Genomic DNA, 23,965 nt, shown 5'->3' with positions numbered 1-23,965 from the left:
ATCCACAATTACTTTTCGGGCAACCCAATAGAACCTCAACTTGGAAGTTCCAAACAGCCTAGAGGGAACAGGGTTCACTAAAGAAGGTTAGCTCACTTGCCAAGCTGATAGAATTATCCAATTCAAGAATTGTATCCAAATCCCACTAGAAAGTCAAATGTTTGGTTTGGATCAAGGCAGATATAATAAGGTGATCTCACGCGAGTAGCTGCTAACAGCCGGCCATATTTGACAGTATTAAGAAGTCAGATTTTTGTTTGCATTCTCTTTGTTGATATCTTCTTTTTCGCATATTCTCTGCTCATGTACGCACACGCACACAAAATTCTTTGTGCATATTGGCAGAACATCGATCAGCTTGATGACAAGATGGCAGCATATGATTGTGTTTGTTATACAAATGAGACCACCTTTGGTTTAAAATTGCATTTTTTTCATACTTTGGACCGGAACGAGCTTGCTCACCTACAGGAGCTTGACGAGGAACGCCACCACCACATGGAAATGTGGCTACAACGACAACATAACTTACTCGTTTATAATCATAAATCTTTTCATCTTGTAGCTGCCACACATTAGAACGCAAATAAAAACTAGAATGTCAACAAGAAAGTGTCCAGAAATTTGATAGTCTAGCGGGAATTTGCGACATGCACATGTTACACGTATGTATGTACGCTTGTGTATGTCACCTAAACCCCCAAAAACACAGTTCAGACGGACAGGATTATTGTTTTTGGATTTAGTTAAACTCAGATCATAAAAATTTCAATGTAAACGATATTGTTTAATTGAAAAAGATAAAATTTTCAATCATATTTATATGATTTTCCTAAAGAAAATACAAATTGGCCCTAATTGGGCGAATAAAGTCGATAATTAAAACGAAATCAAAAACGCCAAAAGTTGATGACTCTGTTTTATAATCGATTATTTGATTTCGACATTTCCACACAAAAAGTCGATTAATCGATTAGTCGAAAGTCGAATTTTAGATCCCTACGAAAAATAAAAATTCTTCATAGATATTATTTTTCTTTTTTTGAAATTTATATCGTGCTGACAAAATTCAAGATTTTATAGAGTAGCCAGATAAAGGAACAGAACTTAAGGTGCAAGAATTCGTCTGCAATATGATGATAAATGCGAATCTTACAGGAAGAAGGAATCTCACCAGGAAGAAACAATAGAAAGGTAGCTTAGCTGCTAAAGAAGAGAAAACAACGGTTACTCTGAGAGAAATTGCCGTGGAAAATAATAAAATCTTTGTTCGATTTTACTAATAGGAACGTTGGGGAAATCCATGCTGCCATTGAAGTAATTATTCATAGAAAGCTAACAGACAGTGAGTGAGAAGTGGAATTTAAGTGGAAATTATGGACACTACCATGACACAGCATAGAAATCGTATGCAGTCGTCGACGTCAACAACAAATAGTAGTTCAGCGTCCGGCAGTATCAATGTTGCATCTCCCATAAACAGTAGTAACAATGGCCAGGGCTCAACATCGGCAATCATTTCACAATCTCCACCTGCCATAGAAAGAAGCACATCGTCATTTGCCAATCTCTTGGATGGCTTTACTTCGCGTGTTTCAGGAGATCGTCAGAGTCAGAGTGCTGCTAGTACTCCGAGTTCCAGCAGTTCTTCGGCTGTGTTGCCAATGATAGGTGGAGGCGGTGGTGCGCCCATTTCGACTGCAAGTCTAGTGAGTGGTGCTTTGGGAGGTGCTAGTTCAATTGCAAGTTTAACGAGCATAGGCTCCACTGCCAATGCCTTTTATTCTTCGATTGGATTAGCACTGAACTCATTGACGTCCCCCATAACAGCGGCCGCAGCCGCTGCCTCGGCAACAACGGCTGAAGTTGTTGTTGCAGCAGCCTCCGCCATTTCGAATCATCTTAGCTCACCAACAAGCACTACTCCACCACATGGGGAACTCGATGACGACGATGACTGTGATGAAGATGACGACGAAGAGGACGATGGTGAGGATGGCAACATACCCGCTCCCACTCCACGCAAAACTTGGTCTGAAATAAAAGCTACAGTCAACGAGATACGGAAACAAATGTCTAATCTGTCCAGTATGGTACCCAGTAGCATACAATTTCGCACTCTGTCGGATGGTAGAGTTCGTTGCTATTTCTTGAGTACACCACCAAATGCGTGGGAACCAACGTTGCTCTATACAGACATAAATTTATCAAATATGCCATCTACGAATAATTCGGATGATTTAGCATCGCCAGATAGCCCTAATGACAGTGGTAGCATACGAATGGGATCCCCACCACCATCACATGCATCATCGCCAACGATGCAATCGGGTTTCCTGGGCGGTTTTGGTAATAGTGCCAAAAGGTGGGTATTTCCCATTAACTTTGAGGACTTTATATTAGGAAGAATTCCTTAATATGTGTTGTTGTTGTTACAGACTTCGTTGGAACGTAGTATTACAACAACCCATGTCTATCGCTGCGGCAACAGCAGGGGCAAGTGGCTTAAATGTTTGGGCAAGGGAGTTCCAACTGATGCAGGAACGCAAACGACTCTCAACGTGGGGCATAACATCATATGAATTGCACAAGCCTAGTGGCAAAATAGTGTTTCCGTGCTTAAATGACTTGTACCAATGTTTGGATACTGGATATAATGTAAGTACCTCAGCTGCAAACTGGTGAAATTATTCAATGCTTCAAGAACTGGACTTGTGTTTGTCTCATTTTTTTTTTTTTATTTGGGTTAACGACCTCATATGCATATTCGAATGAAATCGTCTTAATTTCAAATCGTACATTGCCCTTGTACAAACAAGGTAAACAAAATGTGGTGGTAGAGATATTGGTATCATTTCTAATCTATGGCCTGGACAGAATATATATATATATATAAACAAATTTCCATTCTCGAAGCATGAAAGTTCTGTCTGAGTATAAATTATGTACATCATTTGTTTTTTATTTTTATTCCTATAGAATAGTCCACTCTTCCCAATACAACTGCGCACATGCCCCCAATGGGCTGCATTAGATCCACAAATATGTCCACAGAATTCCGATTTGATAGCCTACATTAGCGGCTGCGACATTTGGGTAACTCATACACTCAGTGGCCATGAGGAACGTCTAACGTTTGCCCACGACGGAAGGCGCACCTTTGCCGATGATCCTCTAAGCGCTGGTCTTCCTTCGTATGTAATGCAAGAGGAATTCAGCCGCTATCAGGGTTATTGGTGGCAGCCACATTCGGATGGTAAATATAAACAATGCAATAGTTAATATGCACACCAACAACAATAGCCTTAACTACAATTGAATAATTGTAGCACATGAATTACATGATAATTTTTATTTATTTCCAGAAATGGTAACCCTAAACAATACACTTACAGCGAACACATACAATCAATACTGGTTAAAAGTTCAGTCCACAGTGTCCGTTACTATATAAAAGCATATAAAAAAGGGTCGTATGCCTATTCAATATGTTGCATTTTACAAAATAAATTGGGTCAAAAGTAGCTTTACATAATTCCAACTATGGGTTGCTTTTAATTTGGCCAGTTTATTACATCTTGTGTCATATAACATTAAGGCATATACCCAAAAGTTCGAAAAATAATCATTTTTCACAAATTAATTAACAAATGTGTTCCATCGCCATATCATAAGCTAAAATGTTGTTGATATACACTAGACCCTGGCTCTCAGTTCATAATTGGGGTACTATTTTCATTTAAAGCAGAGTAGTTTTTATTTCAAGAGAAGTAAAACCACTTTCTGCCGGGTCGACAGTCACTATCATGTTTTTTTTTTGCCAAATTACAGAAATATAGCACAGTTAATATACTTTGTCGCTTGGGTAAAATTTGTTCTCTGTTTGTTTGAATGTAGAATATAATGCATGAATACTTTTCATACGAAGACTTAATTGAAGGCCCATAATTCACAAGCCAATTACAAATTCCTTCTGCAACCAAACGGAGTAAAATCGGATAATCGGACCTTTGTTGGTCTATATGAAATTGGCCCATGTGGAGGACATTCATTATCGATATTGAAGAAATTTATTCACGTCTGTTTTGGATTTATTTTTTATTTTTATTTTGATGATTTCAAAAGCATATTTTACAGCTTATGTTTGGAATCAGAAAATAGAACGGCAAAGTTAAAAAGGTTGAGCAAAAAATAATACACCTAGATAGCTATAGAAAACTTACCTACCCACGAACCAGATTCGTCCTGTCGGAAAATGTAATGCATATGACAAACCGGGAGATCGGTCTATATTAAAGTTATATCCAAGTATTGTATAATCCAATATAACCAATCTTTGAACTATGGTAAAATATTATCTGTGTAATGTTGAAGCACAATGTCTTTATTTTTAAAAACCGTAGCGTGAATAAGCCAAAAAATGGACGGCCATGGATAGATCGTCATGGAATTGAATATTTTAATGTGTTGAAAATGGAATGACAAAATGTACATACCGCTAACCTTCAGTGGTGGGTATAAAAATAGGGGGCCGTCTTCAATTATGTTATCGGAGTTATTCTATAAAAAAGATTTCAGCAAAATCGTATTAAAAATTTGTAATTAAAAAATATGGAAAGTTTAAGGAAAGAAAGTTGTTCCCAATTTTGGTAAATTTGATCATTTTCGTCCAAAAAGAAAAAGAAATCGAGAGGTTGGTTTATATTGGCGAAGAAGTGGATGGATGAAAAGGATGGGCATATGGCGTTAATGGCGTACAGTGCGATAAATGAAAGACTATCGTCGTGTAACTTGTCACCCCAATCCCAGTGGCATGAAAATTGGAGAACTGAATCTAAAAATGAAATGGCGGCCAAGGAACATAGGCGCGAGCCATGGCTAGAGCCTTTCAGCAGCATTCTAGTTAAGTTTTTGTTGTCGTAACTACATTTATACGTGGAAGTGGCAATCCTCGTCAAGTTCCATAAGTGTGCAAGCTCGTTGCGGGCCATAGGACAGATTGTTGCAAGGATGTTATGGTAATTGGTTATTTAAAGGCGTGAATAATTCGCCTTGTCATACCGTATATTGTATCATAGGCACTCAGTATTTAAGCAAGAGCCGGTGTCGGCAGTTCTCTCACTGATACTTTACCCTCGGTACCGCTGATTGTCCGTAACTGCAGTTGCAGCTACTCCATATATGGAGCATTCCACTATTCGCATACCATACAAATCGGAAATGAGTGTTCCAACCCGCATGTTGCTCATAGCCATCTCGTGCCGGGAGTAAAATTAAGTTGCTGGTATTAGTACGCTATGGTGTACTGTCATCTCACTGGTTTACTGTCATGCTGCAGCGTCATCCGCAACGCCAATTCGTTCAAGTCAATGATTCCCGACGGAATCTTGTACTTTGATGCAGAGTAATTTGTACGTACCGGTAGACGAGTTCTTGAACAAGATGCCCAGTCTGTCTCTTGACTGTGTTATTGTGCATGACGTCTGAAAAATAGACGGAGTGAAAGCGTTCCCGTTTGCCCATGTTCTTAAATTAAATGTTAATTGGCTTTTTTTGATCCCGTTATTGAAACCTGATAAGGATTCAAATAAAGGAAAATCGTATAGAACGATATCGCTTCTCTCGCCAGTATCCAAGACATTTGAGGCATTTTTCCACCGTGCCTTATTGGATAACTTCCAAGTGCTAAGCATCAATGTCGATCAGTTGGTTATTCAAATCGACCAAAGTACTTGGTATGATATTTGAAAGCATTGCTACTGCAATTTGTGACAAAGTCTGGTACAAAAACAAAGCTCCTCAAATCGCTTACTGACAGCACTTTGGAAGCTGACCAAGAAACCTTGCTGACCACATATACCTAAAATTTATTCTTCTAGTCGAACGTAGAAATGATGTCCGAGCGCCTCGATCTTTTGCGCTTGTTCTCCAATTATTGGCACCCAGTTTCGAGATGTCGGTCTCCACTTGGTCATTCCATCGCAGTTTTGGTTGTTGTTGTTGTTGTTGTAGCAGTGTGTTGTACACTGAGGCGGCAGCCCTTGCCCATGAAGGTTTTCATAGGGTCAATCCGGTGTACGTACAACCGGCTGCCATGGGATTGCGCAGTTGCGGTCTTTCCCTTTTGCGCATTCTATTATGGTCGCCTTCAAAAGTCTTCTTTGCTGAAGCTTCTACATCCATTCTGACAACACGACAACGCAACCGTTGTATTTTCATGCGTTTAACTATGCTATCGTCGTCATACAGCTTGTGATTCATACGACGCCTATATTCTCCATTAACGCAGACTGGTCTGTATATTTTAGAGAAAATTTTTCTATCAAACACTCCCAAGTTCACCTCATCTGCTTTCGCAAGTTCCCATGTTTTGCAGCCATACATCAGCAATATCAGTGCCCTGTGTAGTGTAATTGTCGGCAAAACTAGTGTAGATCTGCCTAAATACCTTGCGGCAAATGCAGCCGCCTATATTCCCATAGGACTAGGATTAATATATGTTCCATTTGTAACCCTGGAATGCATACGCACCCATTCATCTGCCCAGTGAATCCTACTCGACTAACTACCAGATCATACCCGATACATCCCATCTATGATGCAGAGAGATCTGGTTATTTAACAGAAGCCAGTAGAAAACTTATTTGGGGGCCACCGAAGCGCAGAGGTTAACATGTCCGCCTGGGCTTGAAACCTGGCGAGAACCCTAGAAATTATTTCCCCCTTCAATGCAATGTTAAAACTTCTACGCCAAAAAGGTTTCCCACTGTGGCACGCCGTTCAGACAGGTTTATACAAATTCCTTATCATTGGGCTTAAACTTGAATGGGATAGCACTCATTAAAATGTGAGAAGCTTGCCTCTGTTCCTCAATTGAATGTTCATGGGCATTTCTGACATTGTATGAACTAGTATTGAAGCGGTTAGAGAAGTTACATAACAACCTACATGAGGAGACGGAGATATTTGCCCTACGTATATACAATTTCATGCTGTTTAAACTCTAGATGTGGGTTTACTACCTGTACGGATATGATAATGGATAGGATACAGGTAGCGCAGGTTTAAATGAAATTCATACGTATACGTATACGAACGTAGCAGTAACATAGGAACATTAATGTTAGTTCCTATAAAAATCGATCATCCCGTTAAACTTCTTGAACTCTCACAAGGTATAATTCTTGTGGTAGTGCCTTAGGCGATCACAGCTAGACTAAAGGGGAATCTGCCTTATCCTCACGGCAGTAATCACAGCAGTTTTTTGTCCAGCCAAAATGGTGTCGTGCTCAATAAGCCGTCTTTTGAATCCGGTGAAAATTGAACAGCAGATTGATTATCGATGCGCCGTTCACTAGACTATAATACCATACTGGCAAGGCTCTATTACTTACTTTAATTGGCTATGACAGAACATTTGTTCGACTACCCGAACGTAGAATACCGCTCCAAGCGCCTCTATCTTCTGCGCTCATTCTAAAATCTCTGACACCAAGTTTGAAGGTGTCTCCCACCACTTGATCTTTCCGTCGGCCTTTTGATCATCCCGGTTTGCGTGTACCACCGTGTTTGCCTTCAAAATACTTCTTTGCTGGCGCTTCTTCATCCATTCTGACAACATGACCTAGCCAACTCAGCCGTTTTATTTTGATGCGTGTAACTATGCTATCGTCGTCATACAGCTTATACAACTCGTGGTTCATACGTTGCCTATATTCTCCGTTAACGCAAACTGGTCCATATATTTAACAAAGAATCTTTCTCTCAAATACTCCAAGCACTGCCTTATCTGCTTTCACAAGTACCCATGCTTCAGAACCATATAACAACACGGGTAGTATCAGTGTCTTGTACGGTGCAATCTTCGTCTGTCGATAGGTGGCAAACAAATGTTACTTACTTAGTCCAAAGTAGCATCTGTTTGCCAGTATTATTCTTCGTTTTATTTCAAAACTGGTGTCATCCGCTTCGATTACGGCGGTGTCGAGGTAGATAAAGTTACTATCTCAAAGTTGTGGTTCCCAACTTTCTCCATTTTCTTTATCTGCTTGGTTGTACAAGGCCTTTTGGGAGTTTAAACCATATATATAGGTCTAAAACCCGGCACGGGATAGCTGTGAGCACGATACAGATTGGAACATTGTGGTACGATCTGTATGGTGCTCATTGCTGTCACGAGAAGCGAGCTACCGGGCGCTTCCACAGGTTGCGAATAGTAGAATGCTCCATACGGAGTAGCTGCAACGGCAGTCCCGGACAATCAGCGGTATCGAGCGGAGTCTCAGAGGGAAGTCGGGCGGCACCGGATCTTGTACAAATACTGAGTGCCTATGATGCTTGATATTACAAGGCGAGTTATTGGCGCCTCTAAATAACCAATAGCCACCATGTTCCCGCGGCGATCGGTCCTTGTACCGTAACGAGCTTGCTAACCTAAAATAGCTTGACGAGGATCGCCAAAAACAAATGTGGCTACAACAACAACAACATAGACCTGACAACTGCAGTTTACATCTAATTCATGGGTAAGAAAGGCCTTGTATCTCCTGCTAAAAAGAAACTCTTAGACGGATTAACACTTAGTTCTATTAAGGCCTTAAGCAAGCTCTTCTTAGAGAGCTCAATGTTATCTTAATCGGGTGCAATATTGAGTGTGAAGTATTGCTTTAACTTGAAGAAATCAAGACAAATATGTCCCAAAGGTGCACATTTTTGGACACATGACCTATAAAAAAAAGTTTATTGGAATTGAATTCCTCTGTATGTGCATTTAACTCTCAAATATCTTTCATTAGAACTCCATATTGTCGCATTTGGTATACATGTCCATTTGGGGGATAATTTTGGAGTGGGGCAACCGCCTGGGAATTGACCCCAATTTTTGTAAAAGATTCGTATTCTAATCTCAAATACCTTTCGTTTGATTCCCATATTGCCCCGTTCGGTGTACATGTCCATTTGAGGCAAATTTTTTGGGGTGGGGCGATCCGCCTGGGAATAGACCCGAATTTTTACATGAGCTTCGTAATCTATTCTCAACTAATGCTCGTTTGAATCCCAAATTGTCCTGATCGGCCTACATGTCCGTTTAGGGGTGGTTTTTGGGATGGGACGGTCATCCTAGGACTTTACCCCAGATATTTATATAAGTTTTCTACTTCCAATTAACTTTCAGTTGATACCCATATTGCCCCAATCGGTGAACATGTCATTTTTGGGTGGTTTTTGGGGAGGTGGGGAGGGCCCCGCGACGCTTGTGCTCAAATTGTTATATCAAGTTCGTACTCTACTCTTAAATACCTTTCATTTGATGCCCATATGATCCAAATCGGTGAACATGTCCGTTTGGGTGGGTTTCGGGGGTTATTTGACCCCAAGGTTTTCTAATAATTTCGTGTTTTTGGGTTTCCATAAGTGTGCCAATCAAAATTCGCTTAAATCGGTGCACCCATTACCGAGATCTGGCGTTTTTGAAAATTGTGGTAAAAGGGAGGGTCCGCTCCCCCTTCTAATATCAAACCAATAAGGAAGGGCAAAAGTCGGGCGGTGCCGACTGTATAATACCCTACACTTACCCCATTAGTACAATGTGGGAGCTATATCCAATTTTGATGGACCTCGGCGAGCAAATATGTTCAAACTGTAATAACTACGGTTGACAAAGGACAACATTATAGCAAATTGCCCAAAATCTGACGAATATATATATATAAGAGCTGTATCTAATTCTAAACCAATTTCGAGCAAACTTCTTAGATAATGTGGTAGTCGTCGAGGAAAGCGTTGTGCAAATTTTTTGGCAATATTGGACAAACAATGCGCTTGCAGTGGCTCTTGGGGTGAAAATCTGGCGATATAAATATATGACAGCTTTATCTAAATCTGGGCCGATTTCTATGAAATTCACCAGTAATATAGAGAGTCATAAGAAAATCCTCTCTGCCTAATTTCGAGAGAATCGGTTAACAAATGACCATTTTATTGCATTATTACTGAAAATCGGACGAACATATATATGAGAGCTATATCCCATGGCAGCCGGTTGTATGTACCGGATTGACCCGATGAATTCCTTCATCGGCAAGGGCTGCCGCCTCACTGTACCACACACTGCTACTACAACAACAACAGCTATATCCAAATCTGAACCGTTTTTTTTCAATTTCAATAGGCTTCGTCTCAAGACCTGTACCAAATTTTAAGACGATCGGATGAAAACTGCGATCTGTACTTTGTACACAAATTAACATGGACAGACGGACATAGCTAAATCGAGTCAGAAAGTGATTCTGAGTTGATCGGTATACTTATCAATGGGTCTACCTCTCTTCCTTTTGAGTGTTGCAAACAAATTCACAAAGTTGTAATACCCTGTACCATAGTAGTGGTGTAGGGTATAAAAATATCCATCCATCGGGGGCCAAACTCTACCATCAGTGAAATGTTCATGAAAATCGGTTAAGCCGCTTTTGAGTCTATAGGTTACATACAAACAAAGCTCAACACATTCATTCATTTTTATATAATATTGGGTTGCCTAAAAAGTAATTGCGGATTTTTTAAAAGAAAGTAAATGCATTTTTAATAAAGCTTAGAATGAACTTTAATCAAATATATAATTGCCATTTTGTTCGATAACCTTTTGCCATCTTCCTGGCAAATTTAGTATTCCACGCTCATAGAACTTCTGGCCTTTATCTGCAAAAAACTGAACCAAGTGCGATTTTATAGCCTCATCATTGCCGAAAGTTTTACCTTTTAAGGAGTTCTGCAAAGATAGAAATAAAAGGTAGTATGATGGTGCAAGGTCAGGGCTATATGGTGGATGCATCAAAAGTTCCCAGCCAAGCTCACTCAGTTTTTGGCGAGTGACCAAAGATGTGTGCGGTCTAGCGTTGTCCTGGTGGAATATGACACCTTTACGATTGACCAATTCTGGTCGCTTCTCCTTGATGGCTGTATTCAATTTGTCCAATTGTTGACAGTAAACATCCGAATTTATCGTTTGGTTCCTTGGAAGCAGCTCAAAATATACCACACCCTTCCAATCCCACCAAACAGACAGCATAACCTTCTTTTGGTGGATATCAGCTTTTGAAGTGGTTTGAGCTGGTTCACCATGCTTGGACCATGATCGTTTTCGACTAACGTTGTTGTAAACAATCCATTTTTCATCTCCAGTTATGATTCGTTTTAAAAACGGATCGAATTCATTGCGTTTAAGGTGCATATCACAAGCGTTGATTCGGATTGTTAAATGAATTTCTTTCAATACATGTGGTACCCATATTAAAATTCACGCCAAACAAACAAATGTAAACAAAATTTCGCGCACTTTTTTTCTAAAGCAATCTAAAAGTAACAGCTGATAACTGACAGAAGAAAGAATGCAACTACAGAGTCACAAGCCGTTGAAAAAATTTGTCAACGCCGACTATATTACTACAATACTATATTACCGACAATTACTTTTTGGGCAACCCAATAGATAGTGATACACGCTGCGGCACTTTCACAAAATTTATTGTAACATAACAGTGCGGTGCTGTTTTAGAACACATAATTACTTGTCATTGGTCAAAATTGTAACAGATAACTAGAGTCTATTTAAATATGCATGCGCAATTAAAGTTCCCAAGTCATTATGGGTTTACAAAGTCCAATTTTATTGCCAACGCATTTTCCAATTAACTTCGCATAAAAATCCCGTCTCTACAGATAACAGTTTTTAATCGGAATTAAAAAGATCTGCATGTGTATTAACTCAACATGTGATTTCATGATTGATGTCTTGTTAAATGTTTGGGTCTTCACATTTCTGAGAATAAAGAGAATACCATCTGATCAACGACCAACCACTGTGTGAAGCATTGCTTTTTGATAGAGTCAATTTTTATAACTTTTGTGTCTTCCTTTATAGATGGCATATATCGCATAGTTTACGAAGAGGTAGATGAATCGGATGTTTGTCTGTACACCTTCCCATCAGCACATGCGGCTCCGGGCGAAATGGAAGAGTATAGATTTCCCAGAACTGGTACACCAAATGCCAAATCTAAACTAAAAATGGTTCAATTCGTTTTAAACGAATCTTTGCAAATCAGTGATGTATGTATTAAAGACTTGCCATATTCCTTGTCTGTTGTACTGCCTTGGTTAGAGTACATTGTGCGCGTAGGCTGGACCATGGACTCCAAATAGTAAGCAACACATAACCGGATTAAAGTCGAATCTGTTTAAATGAAACCAGCAAATTATGAAAAGGTTGTTTCAATTATCCAATGTTTACAACTAGGCAGTGTTGATATCCTTGAAATGTGTTTTTTTTCATAATTTAATATTTCATTCAAACAACTTTTTCAATTAAAAGGTTTTTATTTAAGCGGATTTGACTGCTACATTCATATATCTGTTACACTCCTATATCTTTTGCATTTTTCTTAGTGTGTGGATGGCAGGGATGGATCGCAAGCAACAGCGTATGGACTTGTTACTTATACCAGTAGATAATTTCTGTGAAACCTACAGTAGTTCCACTTCATCACCATCGGGCTCAACTGATCATAGTTGGAAGAGTCCCTTCTGCCGAACGGTATCTCCCTTGCAGGTAAACGATTTAAGTGTATTGCTTTATAAAGCCAGTTACCAAATATATATTCTCCTAAAGGTCATATATACTCAAATATCCGAATCATGGATTAATGTACATGACTTGTTACATTTCCTGGAAATTACCGACACAACAGTAACCTTTCTTTGGGCCTCCGAAGAGACGGGGTTTCGTCATTTATATCTAGTTACTTCAAGCCTTTGTGCAAAGACATTAAATGGCTGCAATGATCCTGTTTTGAATTCATCTGCTGGTAGTGCTTTCGACAACAGTCAACGCTTAAAGTTCCATGGTGCGACAAATTCGTCAGATAATCATGCTGCCGATATAATGGACTCGGCAACACTTCATCCACGAATTATAAATAAGGTCATTTGGTCAATAATGCTTGCCATTAGAAACATTTAAAAGCAATTTACTTTACTTTGCAGGTCGCTTTAACTTCCGGGGAATGGGAAGTGCTGGGCCGCAACCTATGGGTTGATAAGGAAAAACAGCTTGTGTACTTTTTAGGCTTAAGAGAAACACCACTCGAAAAACACTTGTATGTTGTAAGTTTACAAAGGCCGGAACACATCAGGCAGCTAACTGAACCGGGCTACTCATACATGGTGGAATTCGATGAGGTAATAATAAATGATCTTTTTTTACTCCCTCTCTTTCTCACTCTCGTATTGTTTACAGTCATGTCAATTAATGCTTCAAGTTTACTGCAACATACAACGTTTACCATCCTGCAAAGTAATGCGTTTGGTGCAGACATGCCAAAATGGTGGAGTAAATGGCATTCATCTTTCATTGATGGGCTATTTACACGAAGGTGGCAAACCCGAACCTCAGTATTGTCCCCAAATCTATTCGCCTCAACTGCCTTCGGGTGAGATTGTGTATGCGATGGTTTTTAAACCTCACAATTTCCAATTGGGTGTAAAATATCCTACGGTATTAAATGTTTATGGTGGACCTGAAGTGCAGACTGTTAATAATACATTCAAGGTGAGTAAAAAAAATATCAAAACCAAAATTGATTATGGAAAATACATTAAAATTTATCAGTCGTATTCACAGAACGTAATGAAATAGCTTAATTCGACAGTTCCAAGGGGTATTTAATAAGGTGGCCGCATCGGCGTATTGCTGAAAACAAAGCATCTTTTTTTTGGGGAACTTAATGTGTCAACATTTGTAAACAGGGCGATTCGCCCTGATATTTAAAATTTTCAGCAAATTTGCTTCGACCAATCAGAACAAGAAGAAAGTAGTGTTGAGCAAGAAAACATATTTAAGAATGTTCAAAATTTCAATTAGCTCCAGAGGCTTTACCCACAAAACTGGTTGGAACATTAAGGTCCGATCTGTGTGGTGTTCTTTGCTGTCACGAGCAGCTTAGCTGCGAGCTACCCGGCGAGTTCACAGTTTGCGGATAGTGGAATGCTCCATACGGAGTAGCTGCAACGTTAGTCCCGGTCACTTATCGGTATCGAGCGGAGAGTCCTAGTGAGAGGCCGGGCGGCACTGACTCTTGCACAAATACTGAGTGCCTATGATGCTCGATATGACAAGGCGAGTTATTGGAGCCTTTAAATAACAAATGGCCACCATGTTTCTCCTGCGATTGGTCCTTTGTTCTTCTACAGGAGCTTGACGAAGATCGCCACCTCCACATGAAAATGGGGTTACAACAACAACCATGTACCACACTGGTGGTGTGGGGTATAAAAATGATTGAATCAATTAATTTTTATACCCGCCACCATAGGATGGGGGGTATACTAATTTCGTCAATCTGTTTGTAACTACTCGAAATATTCGCCTGAGACCCCATAAAGTATTTATATTCTTGATCGTCGCGACATTTTATGTCGATCTAGCCATATCCGTCCGTACGTCCGTCTGTCTGTCGAAAGCACGCTAACTTCCGAAGGAGTAAAGCTAGCCGCTTGAAATTTTGCACAGATACTTCTTATTAGTGTAGGTCGTTTGGTATTGTAAATGGGCCATATCGGTCCACGTTTTGATATAGCTGTCATATAAACCGATCTTGGGTCTTGACTTCTTGAGCCTCTAGAGGACGCAATTCTTACCCGATTGGAATGAAATTTTGCACGACGTGTTTTGTTATGATAACCAACGACTGTGCCAAGTATGGTTCAAATCGGTTCATAACTTGATATAGCTGTCATATAAACAGATTTTGTGTCTTGACTTCTTGAGCCTCTAGAGGGCTCAATTCTTATCCGATTGGAATGATATTTTGCACGACGTGTTTTGTTATGATAATCAACAACTGTGCCAAGTATGGTTCGAATCGGTCTATAACCTGATATAGCTGTCATATAAACCGATTTTGGGTCTTGACTTCTTGAGCCTCTAGACGGCGCAATTCTTATCCGATTTGAATGAATTTTTGCACGAAGCATTTTCTTATGATATTCAACAACTGTGCTAAGTATGGATAAAATCGGTTTATAACCTGATATAGCTGCCATATAAACCGATCTGGGACCTTGACTTCTTGAGCCTCTAGAGGTCGCAATTATTATCCGATTTGCCTGAAATTTTGTACGACGGATCCCCTCATGACCATCAACATACGTGTTTATTTTGGTCCGAATCGGTCCATAACCCGATACAAATCTTATATAAATCCATCTCTCTATTTTACTTCTTGAGCCCCCAAAGAGCGCAATTCTTATTCTAATTGGCTGACATTTTACACAGGTCTCCAACATATAATTTAATTGTGGTCCAAACCGGACCATATCTTGACATCGCTCTAATAGCAGAGTAAATCTTTTCTTATGTCCTTTTTTGTCTAAGAAGAGATGCCGGGAAAAGAACTCGACAAATGCGATCCATGGTGGAGGGTATATAAGATTCGGCCCGGCCGAACTTAGCACGCTTTTACTTGTTTAGTTGAAAATTGCCTACATTTCTATCACTATCGTAATTGAAAAAGAATTCGGATTCAATTAAAAAAATTATTGATTCAAATAATTTTTTAATCGAAAACTTTTTTTATTTTCAATTACATTTTTAATTAAAAAAATTTTCGTAATATTTTTTTTTTCTGTGTATTATTAATAAAATTTTTTGGCGATTTTTTTCTGTGTACAAGAAAAATTTTAATCCTTTATTCTTTCAGGGTAAACATCAGTTGCGAATGCATATGCTGGCTGCTCAGGGTTATTGTGTTATTTGTATAGATTCGAGAGGTTCCCGACATCGCGGCATTAAATTTGAAAGTCACATACGCTGTCGCATGGGCCAAGTGGAATTAAACGATCAAGTGGATGCTTTAAAAATTCTTGCTGACCAACTAGGTTATATTGATATGAATCGAGTGGGAATCCATGGTTGGTCATACGGTAAGTGAAAAAAAATGAGAAAAGATTCAAATATTTGACAAAATTAAAAAAAAATTGTAAAAATAAAAATTTTGCCCATGAACATTCCACTAAGGAACAGGGGCAAACTTCCCACACATCAATGCAGTCCGATTCAAGTTTTCAATGATAAGAGGCTTCCCTTTTATAGCCGAGGACGAACGGCGTGCGGCAGTGCGACACCTCTTTGGAGAGAAGTTTTACATGGCATAGGGGGAGGGGAAAACCACCACTGAAAATTTTTTTCTGATGGTCTCGCCAGGATTCGAATCCAGGCGCTCAGCGTCAAACTAACCTCTGCGCTATGGTGGCCTCCAAAAAAATGTATATATTTATAATAACTACCAGGTATATAACTCGAGGTAGTTATAGTTTTATCTTATGTTGGCATGTGGCGAAATATATGTGAACAAAAAATTAGATGGTCCGCTTCTACCATCTTCGACATTTATACTATCATATTACAATTGGCGCAGATGGGCTACACAGTATCACAGTTTTAAAATTCGTTAAAATAGGGGCTTGGCGAGGATCACTAAACTTCACAGCGCGAAACAGGATATTGCTTATCCTAGACATGGGAAGCATGACTTCAGACTATTGCACAGTGGCCGATATGCCCAATCTAGCGGCGCTTTGCATCTAGAGGGCACAATTCTTATCCTATTTGCCTGAAATTTTGCGAATAGGCTAGTACGCTTGTTCCGGTCTATAGGACCGATCGCCGCGGAAATGTGATGGCTTTTGGTTATTTAAAGCTCTCAACAACTCCCCCTATCATTTCGAGCATCATAATTATTCAGTATTTAAGGAAGAGCTGGAGTCGCCCGGCCTCTCACTGAGTCTCTCCACTCGATACCGCTGATTGTCAGCGACTTCAATTGCAGCTACTCCGTATGGATCGGCATCCTATGGACCCGCCCGTTAGCTCTCAGCTGAGCTTCTCTTGGTAACAATGATTTCCACATAGATCGGTGCTGATAGTTATCCCGTTCCGGGTCGTGTCAAATTCTCTTCGAAGTAGCCGAGCACTGCCAACCGACCGACCTTTAGTGTAAGCATGCCGATAACCACATATCAACGAAGGATTGAGACGATCTCTAATAAATGTGTCCATTCGTTTTTCACGGGTCTTTAATGATTACTATTTTTAAGAAATAGTAACCGTTGATTGATGTAGTTGTTGGAGCAGTATGTTATACACTGAGGTGGCAGCCCTTGCTGACGAAAAACTCCATTGGGTCAATCCGGTACGTACGACCGGCTGTCATGGAATTGAGTAACCGTTAGTTGTTGTTGTTGTTGCAGTTTGTTTTGTTCTACCTTTCGTCTGCTGAGTGTCACGATCCAGGAACTCTGCGACTAAGATGGGGTGCGTCCAGAGGGATCTGCGTCTGAGTCGAGTGGGTCTGGCTGGGCAGTTAAACAGGTGCCGTGTATCGTGTGGTCTCTGGTCATAATCGGCACATACATCTTGCATGTCGGCATCAATCCCTGCTCTGTAGGAGTTGAGGCGGCTGCATCTGCCGAAACGTAATTAGGCCGGAACTACTCTGGTTTGCCGGAGGGGGGTCAATTTCTTCCGTTAGAAATCGAGTAGAGCAGACGTTTTTTTTTTTTTTGTTTATCTGTTGTTGTAGTAGCCACATGGCTTATGTGGAGGTAGCGATCCTCGTCAAGCTCCTATAGGTGGAGAACATACTCGTTCCGGTCCATAGAACCGATCGCCTTGTCATATCGAGCATTATAGACAGTATTATATCTGTATCTCGAAATAGGTGATGAGACGTTGGGGCATTTCTTATGACATTGCTTGGCACTTAGGTGGGGATACAAAAGCAGACTTGAACCGACATAGGGGTGTGGAAAAGAGAACCGTTTGGGATTTCGTAAATAACACGGCCTTCAATCGTTTCCATCGAGCCTGGCGTCAAAGTAGATGCAACTTATTATTGGGAAGACATTTTGGAAGTTGCATTGGAGCCGTGGGTACTCAAACATTTCGGTCGAAGACAATGGACGTACCAACAAGGCACCGTCACATTAAGCATGTGTTAACCAAGAATGAAATGGTTTTCCACACTTATATATAGTCCACGCAGTGACTGTCCAATTCGCCAGATGCCAATCCGATGCACGTTTCTATTTGGGCCATTTTACTCATTTTTTTCATCGACTCAGAGCAAAATGTGATCACATCGAGCTTAGACAAATCAATAAAAAATATTTTTCAAGTTTTTTGCCTCTTAGGACGAAGATCATTAAAAGGCTATTTTACAATTTTTGTTATATCCTCCATCAAATGGGGGATGGGGGTATACTAATTTCTTCATTCTGCTTGTAACACCTCGAAATATGTGTCTAAGACCCCATCCCTCTGTGGGATGGAGGGACACGAGGGTCATTTTCATTCCGAAAGCATACAGAATGATTATCGACCTATTAGTCTGTCATTCTTTATGCTGAAGACTCTTGGAGAGGTTGATAGGAACATATCTTAGGGCAAAGATCCCTGGAGATCGCCTGTCGCGGCAGCAGCATGCATACAGTAAAGGCAAATCCACTGAAATAGCCCTTCACGACCTAGTCGGCTACATAGAGGGTTCTCTCGCTGTCAAGGAATTACAATGGTAGCATTTCTTGACATTGAAGGTGCTTTCAATAATGTAAAACCGGCTTCAATCATGAAGGAGTTGGAGTTTCAAGGCATCAACTATACCGTAAGAAATTTTATTAATAACTTCCTTACTAAAAAATGCATTAAGGCGGGCTTGGGATCTGTGGATCTAAAAAGATGGGTCAGCAGAGGAACACCTCAAGGAGGTCTACCGTCTCCTCTACTTTGGAATATAGCCTTTAACAATATATTATTGTCGCTGGAAGAAAAAGGCGTAAAAGTGATCGCGTATGCTGATGATGTGGCAATTGCGGTTAGGGGAAAGTTTCCCAGCACTCTACGAGATATACTTCAGGAAGCTCTGCCTGCAACAGTGAAGTGGTCTAGGTATAAATCCGTGCAAGATAGAAGTAGTTCTTTTCAGCAGGAGATACAAGTTGCCTACAGTGGAACCTGTCTCCTTGGCAGGAAAGAATGTTCCATTTACAGAAAGCTCAAAATACCTGGGTGTTTTGCTGGACAGGAAATTGAATTTCAATTCCAACATTTTGGAAAGGGCAAGAAAGGCAACTCTTGCCCTATATATCTGCAAGAGAGCCACTGGTAAAAGTTGGGTGTTTAGACCGCGTGTCATATTTTGGGTATATTTTGCAGTTGTCAGACCTATAATGCTGTAATGGTGTTGGGGTCTGGTGAACGGCGCTTCAAAAGTCCACGTACTGCTCAATACTTAACCGGACCCAAAGGATGGCTTGTTTGTGCATCATAGCCGCACTGAGGACGACACCATCTGATGCACTGAATTTTATGCTACATCTTACGTCTCTACATTATGGGTTGACAAATTGCAACGACCACTGCCGTGAGGTTAAAGTAGCATTCAATACCTGGAGAACGTATTTTTGAACATAAAACCTGCCCTCGACTGTCGCAGATCTCTCAACGAGATGGCTGAACAGTTCAAAATTCACCTGTTCTGGGTGTCGGGCCACAGAGATATCCCAGGGAACTGTAAAGCGGATGAGCTTGCGAGACTAGGAACTACCCTACACATTCCAGGGATACTGGAATCTGTGGGTATGCCTCTAGCGACATATAAGCTAAGTTTTCAGAACCAGGCCCGAAGGACAACAAATGATAGATGGTCACAAAGAGGGGGCTGTGGGCATTTCAAAACTTTGTGGCCTAATCTAGACTTGAAGAGGTCTACCGCTTTGCTGTCATTGGCTGGAACAGACGTCTCAGTCATTGTGTCCGTCATGATAGGTCACTGTCTAATCGGAAAACATGCTGACAGAATAAAGGTTACCAGCAACGACTTTTGCAGAAGCTGTGAGAACATCGAAGAAGAAGAGACTATAGAACACCTTCAGTGTGTGTGTGTCCCGCACTAGCAGTCAGAAGGAATTCCACTTACTTACTTACTTTAATTGGCTATGACAGAATAATTGTTCCACTAGCCGGACGTAGAATAGCGTTCCAAGCGCCTCGATCTTCTGCGCTCATTCTAAAATCTCTGACACCAAGTTTCGAGGTGTCTCCCACAAATTGATCTTTCCATTGGGCTTTTGGTCTTCCCGGTTTGCGTGTACCACCCTATTTGCCTTCAAAAGACTTCTTTGCTGGAGCTTCTTCATCCATTCTGACAACATGACCTAGCCAACGCAGTGGTTGTATTTTGATGCGTGTAACTATGCTATCGTCGTCATACAGCTCATACAGCTCATGGTTCATACCTCGCCTATATTCTCCGTTAACGCAAACTGGTCCATACATTTTACGAAGAATCTTTCTCTCAAATACTCCAAGCACTGTCTCATCTGCTTTCACAAGTACCCATGCTTCAGAACCATATAACAGCACGGGTAGTATCAGTGTCTTGTAAAGTGTAGTCTTCGTCTGTCGAGAGATGGCCTTGTTTCTAAACTGCTTACTTAGTCCAAAGTAGCATCTGTTTGCCAGTATTATTCTTCGCTTTATCTCAAAACTGGTGTCATTCGTTTCGGTTGCGGTGGTGCCGAGGTAGATAAAGTTACTGACTCATCTCATCCCAGTTGTGGTTCCCAACTTTCTCCATGTTCTTTATCTGCTCGGTTGTACAAGGCTTTTTGGGAGTGGAGACCATCCATTTCGTCTTATCTCCATTTACTATCCATTTTCACTGACTCTCTTTCGATTCTTTCAAAGGCTGCAGTTACTACTTCCGGTGACCGACCTATGATATCGATATCGTCGGCATAGGTAAGTAGCATGTGCTCTCTTGTGATTAGTGTGCCATATCTATTCACTTCTGCATCTCGTATAATCTTCTCCAGCAGGATATGAAAGAGATCACACAAGAGGCTGTCTCCTTGTCTGAAACCTCGTTTGGTATTAAATAGTTCGGAGAGATTCTCTCCTATTCTTACTGAGGAACGCGTATCGGCAAGTGTCATCCTGCAGAGTCTTATTAATTTTGCAGGGATACCAAACTCAGACATGGCTTGAAATACCTTTGAACGTAAAGGAGTATCGAAGGCGGCTTTGTAGTCAACAAAGAGGTGGTAGGTGTTGATTTGTCCTTCTCGGGTCTTTTCCAGGATTTCGCACAGTGTGAATATCTGGTCTAGGGTGGATTTACCAGGTCGTCTTAAGCCGCATTGATAGGGCCCAATTATCTCATTGACTTTTTTTTTAATCTTTCACACAGTACGCTCGCTAAGCTTCTTGTATGCGATGGGAAGGAGATTTATTCCTCTGTAGTTAGCACACTCCGTCTTGTGTCATTTTTTTGTGTAGGGGACATAGTATGCTGAGGTTCAAATCATCGGGTATGCGTCCTTCTAGCCAGATTGCGCAGATAAGCTGATGCATACGCCTTATCAGCGTGTCGCCTCCGGTCTTAAATAGTTCAGCGGGTAACCCGTCGGCTCCTGCTGCCTTGTTGTTCTTTAGTCGGGTTACTGCTACTTGGACGTCATTCTGACTAGGAGGAATTCCACTTAAGGTTCTCATTTCTTTGAGAACCTGTCTGATTTAGCAGATGTGAACATTCGCAAGTTAATGGGTGTTTTTGAAGCGATTTGGATGGTTCAACGGTAGGAACTAGAAGGCATCTTCCTTCTTCTATTCCTGTGAAATCACAATGGACGAAAACATCTGAGTTAGTCTGATGGTAGACTGCCACTTAAACCTAACCTAACCTACCCTGTAGTTGTATGTTGTACCGAAACGGAATGACAATTTTATATATACCTATCCCCTATTCTAAACGTTAATTTTCAATCTTTTGCTAATTTTTTCTTTTTTCTGTTTTTTTTTTATAGGAGGCTATTTAAGTCTCATGGGCTTAGTGCATTATCCAAACATATTTAAGGTAGCCATAGCTGGTGCGCCAGTCACAAATTGGGAATACTATGATACGGGCTATACAGAACGTTACATGGATTTGCCACAAAACAATAAGCACGGTTATACGGCTGGTTCGGTGCTCAATTACATTCATTCATTTCCCGAAGAGTAAGCATACACAAAATAAACCCCTTGCATGGAACGCTATGTTAATATGTATGTTGTTTCTTTACTTTACAGAGATAACCGATTATTGCTGATTCATGGCCTCATCGATGAAAATGTACATTTTTTCCACACATCTCAGCTGATAAATGCCTTGAATAAAGCCAATAAACCCTATACACTGCATATATTTCCCGACGAACGGCACTCGTTGCGGAATCTGGAATCCAATAAGAATTATGAGACAAAATTGTTGTCATTTCTGCAAAACCTATAAAAAGCAAGCAAAGCAACACATTCGGAGACACATTTGTTTGTTGTTGATGATGAATGCAGCGCAGCGCAGCGCAGCCAGCAATTCTACACACACATCAATCAATATAATACCTATATATACATATATAAACTTGAGATTTTCGGCGTTAAATATGTACATTCAGATCAATTTGTTGTATTTGTTTCAAACCCTCTGTATCCATCCCTGCAACCCTACCAACCCTCTCTTCCTATTCTGCGTACTCTCTAATTTTACTTTCTCAACAAGAAAAAATGCTTCTTTTTAGTGGCTGTTACAATTTAATGCAATATGCAATGATATTCTCTTTTTTCTTTTTTCTTTTTTTTTTGTTTTAATTATTTTTATTTTTTAAACTGATTACTGAAAATATTATTCCAGGAATGTCATCATCGATGAGATTTAGTGAAAAGCAAAACAAAAAAAAAAAACAAAACAAATGCATATGCAAACCTACCCCCTACACCCCATTAACAGGGGCAAAGTGTTTAATTAATTATTGAAGAAGACAACCTGTTATTTAATTGTGCTCGTTCGAAATTTATTTCAATATATTTTTGTAATTTAAATAAACATAAATTATCAATGTTTTTTATATAAACGATGATGAAATTGTACAAAGTTATGAATGGTTTAATATAAGCGACAGAAGACAGAATGCTTTCAATCATAATCTCATTGGCTTTATGTGTTGTTGGTAAACGGTTTAAAGAATCGCGATGCTAAAGGAGTTGCTTTTGCTAGATCATGTTATCCTCAAGTGAACCTGGTGATAAACGCAAAAGTAGAAGTCAAAAAACTACGATGGAAATTGGAAAAGGATGCCGCAGAACCAATCAATGATGATGGTACAGAATGTTTACCTCCTAGCCAGAATGAGGTCCAGGTAGCAGTAAACCGACTAAAGAACAACATGGCAGCAGGAGCCGACGGGTTACCGGAAGCGACACGCTGATAAGGCGTATGTAGATAAGCTGATATCTGCGCAATCTGGCTAGAAGAACGCATACCCGATAATTGGAACCTCAGCATACTATTGGGTTGCCCAAAAAGTAATTGCGGATTTTTTAAAAGAAAGTAAATGCATTTTTAATAATACTTAGAATGAACTTTAATCAAATATACTTTTTTTTACACTTTTTTTCTAAAGCAAGCTAAAAATAACAACTGATAACTGACAGAAGAAAGAATGCAATTACAGGGTCACAAGCTGTGAAAAAATTTGTCAACGCCGACTATATGAAAAATCCGCAATTACTTTTTGGGCAACCCAATATGTCCCGTACACAAGAAAGGAGACAAGACGGAGTGTGCCAACTACGGAGGAAAAAAATCTCCTTCCCATCGCATACAAGATACTTAGCGGGCGTACTGTGTGAAAGATTAAAACCTAAAGTCAATGAGACAATTGGGCCCTATCAATGCGGCTTTAGACCTGGTAAATACACCCTGGACTAGATATTCACACTGTGCCAAATCCTGGAAAAGACCCGAGGAGGACAAATCAACACCTACCATCTCTTTTTTGACTACAAAGTCGCCTTCGATACTCCTTTACATTT

The 23,965-nt window shown here is 40.2% G+C and overlaps 1 protein-coding gene across 1 annotated transcript; it reads left to right on the top strand.

Moving 5' to 3' along the window:
- The first annotated feature begins 981 nt into the window (after positions 1–981).
- On the top strand, positions 982–22,982 carry LOC106084791 (dipeptidyl peptidase 9). Its single transcript, XM_013248713.2, has 12 exons — positions 982–1,194; positions 1,287–2,365; positions 2,439–2,658; positions 2,980–3,256; positions 11,921–12,200; positions 12,445–12,607; positions 12,668–12,979; positions 13,042–13,236; positions 13,295–13,606; positions 15,756–15,978; positions 21,919–22,111; positions 22,184–22,982. Exons 2-12 carry the CDS (start codon positions 1,377–1,379, stop codon positions 22,383–22,385), a joined length of 3,366 nt encoding a protein of 1,121 aa, XP_013104167.1. The 5' UTR covers positions 982–1,194; positions 1,287–1,376; the 3' UTR covers positions 22,386–22,982.
- Positions 22,983–23,965: the final 983 nt, after the last annotated feature.

Source organism: Stomoxys calcitrans, chromosome 2, assembly GCF_963082655.1.
Source record: "Stomoxys calcitrans chromosome 2, idStoCalc2.1, whole genome shotgun sequence".
Taxonomy (NCBI): domain Eukaryota; kingdom Metazoa; phylum Arthropoda; class Insecta; order Diptera; family Muscidae; genus Stomoxys; species Stomoxys calcitrans.
This window is presented reverse-complemented; position numbering and strand designations above follow the sequence as displayed.

Coding starts and splice junctions, on each gene's coding strand:
- LOC106084791 (XM_013248713.2), top strand. CDS start 1,377: ATGGACACTACCATGACACAGCATAGAAATCGTATGCAGTCGTCGACG. Junction 2,366..2,438: donor TTTGGTAATAGTGCCAAAAG/GTGGGTATTTCC, acceptor TTGTTGTTACAG/ACTTCGTTGGAACGTAGTAT. Junction 2,659..2,979: donor GTTTGGATACTGGATATAAT/GTAAGTACCTCA, acceptor TTATTCCTATAG/AATAGTCCACTCTTCCCAAT.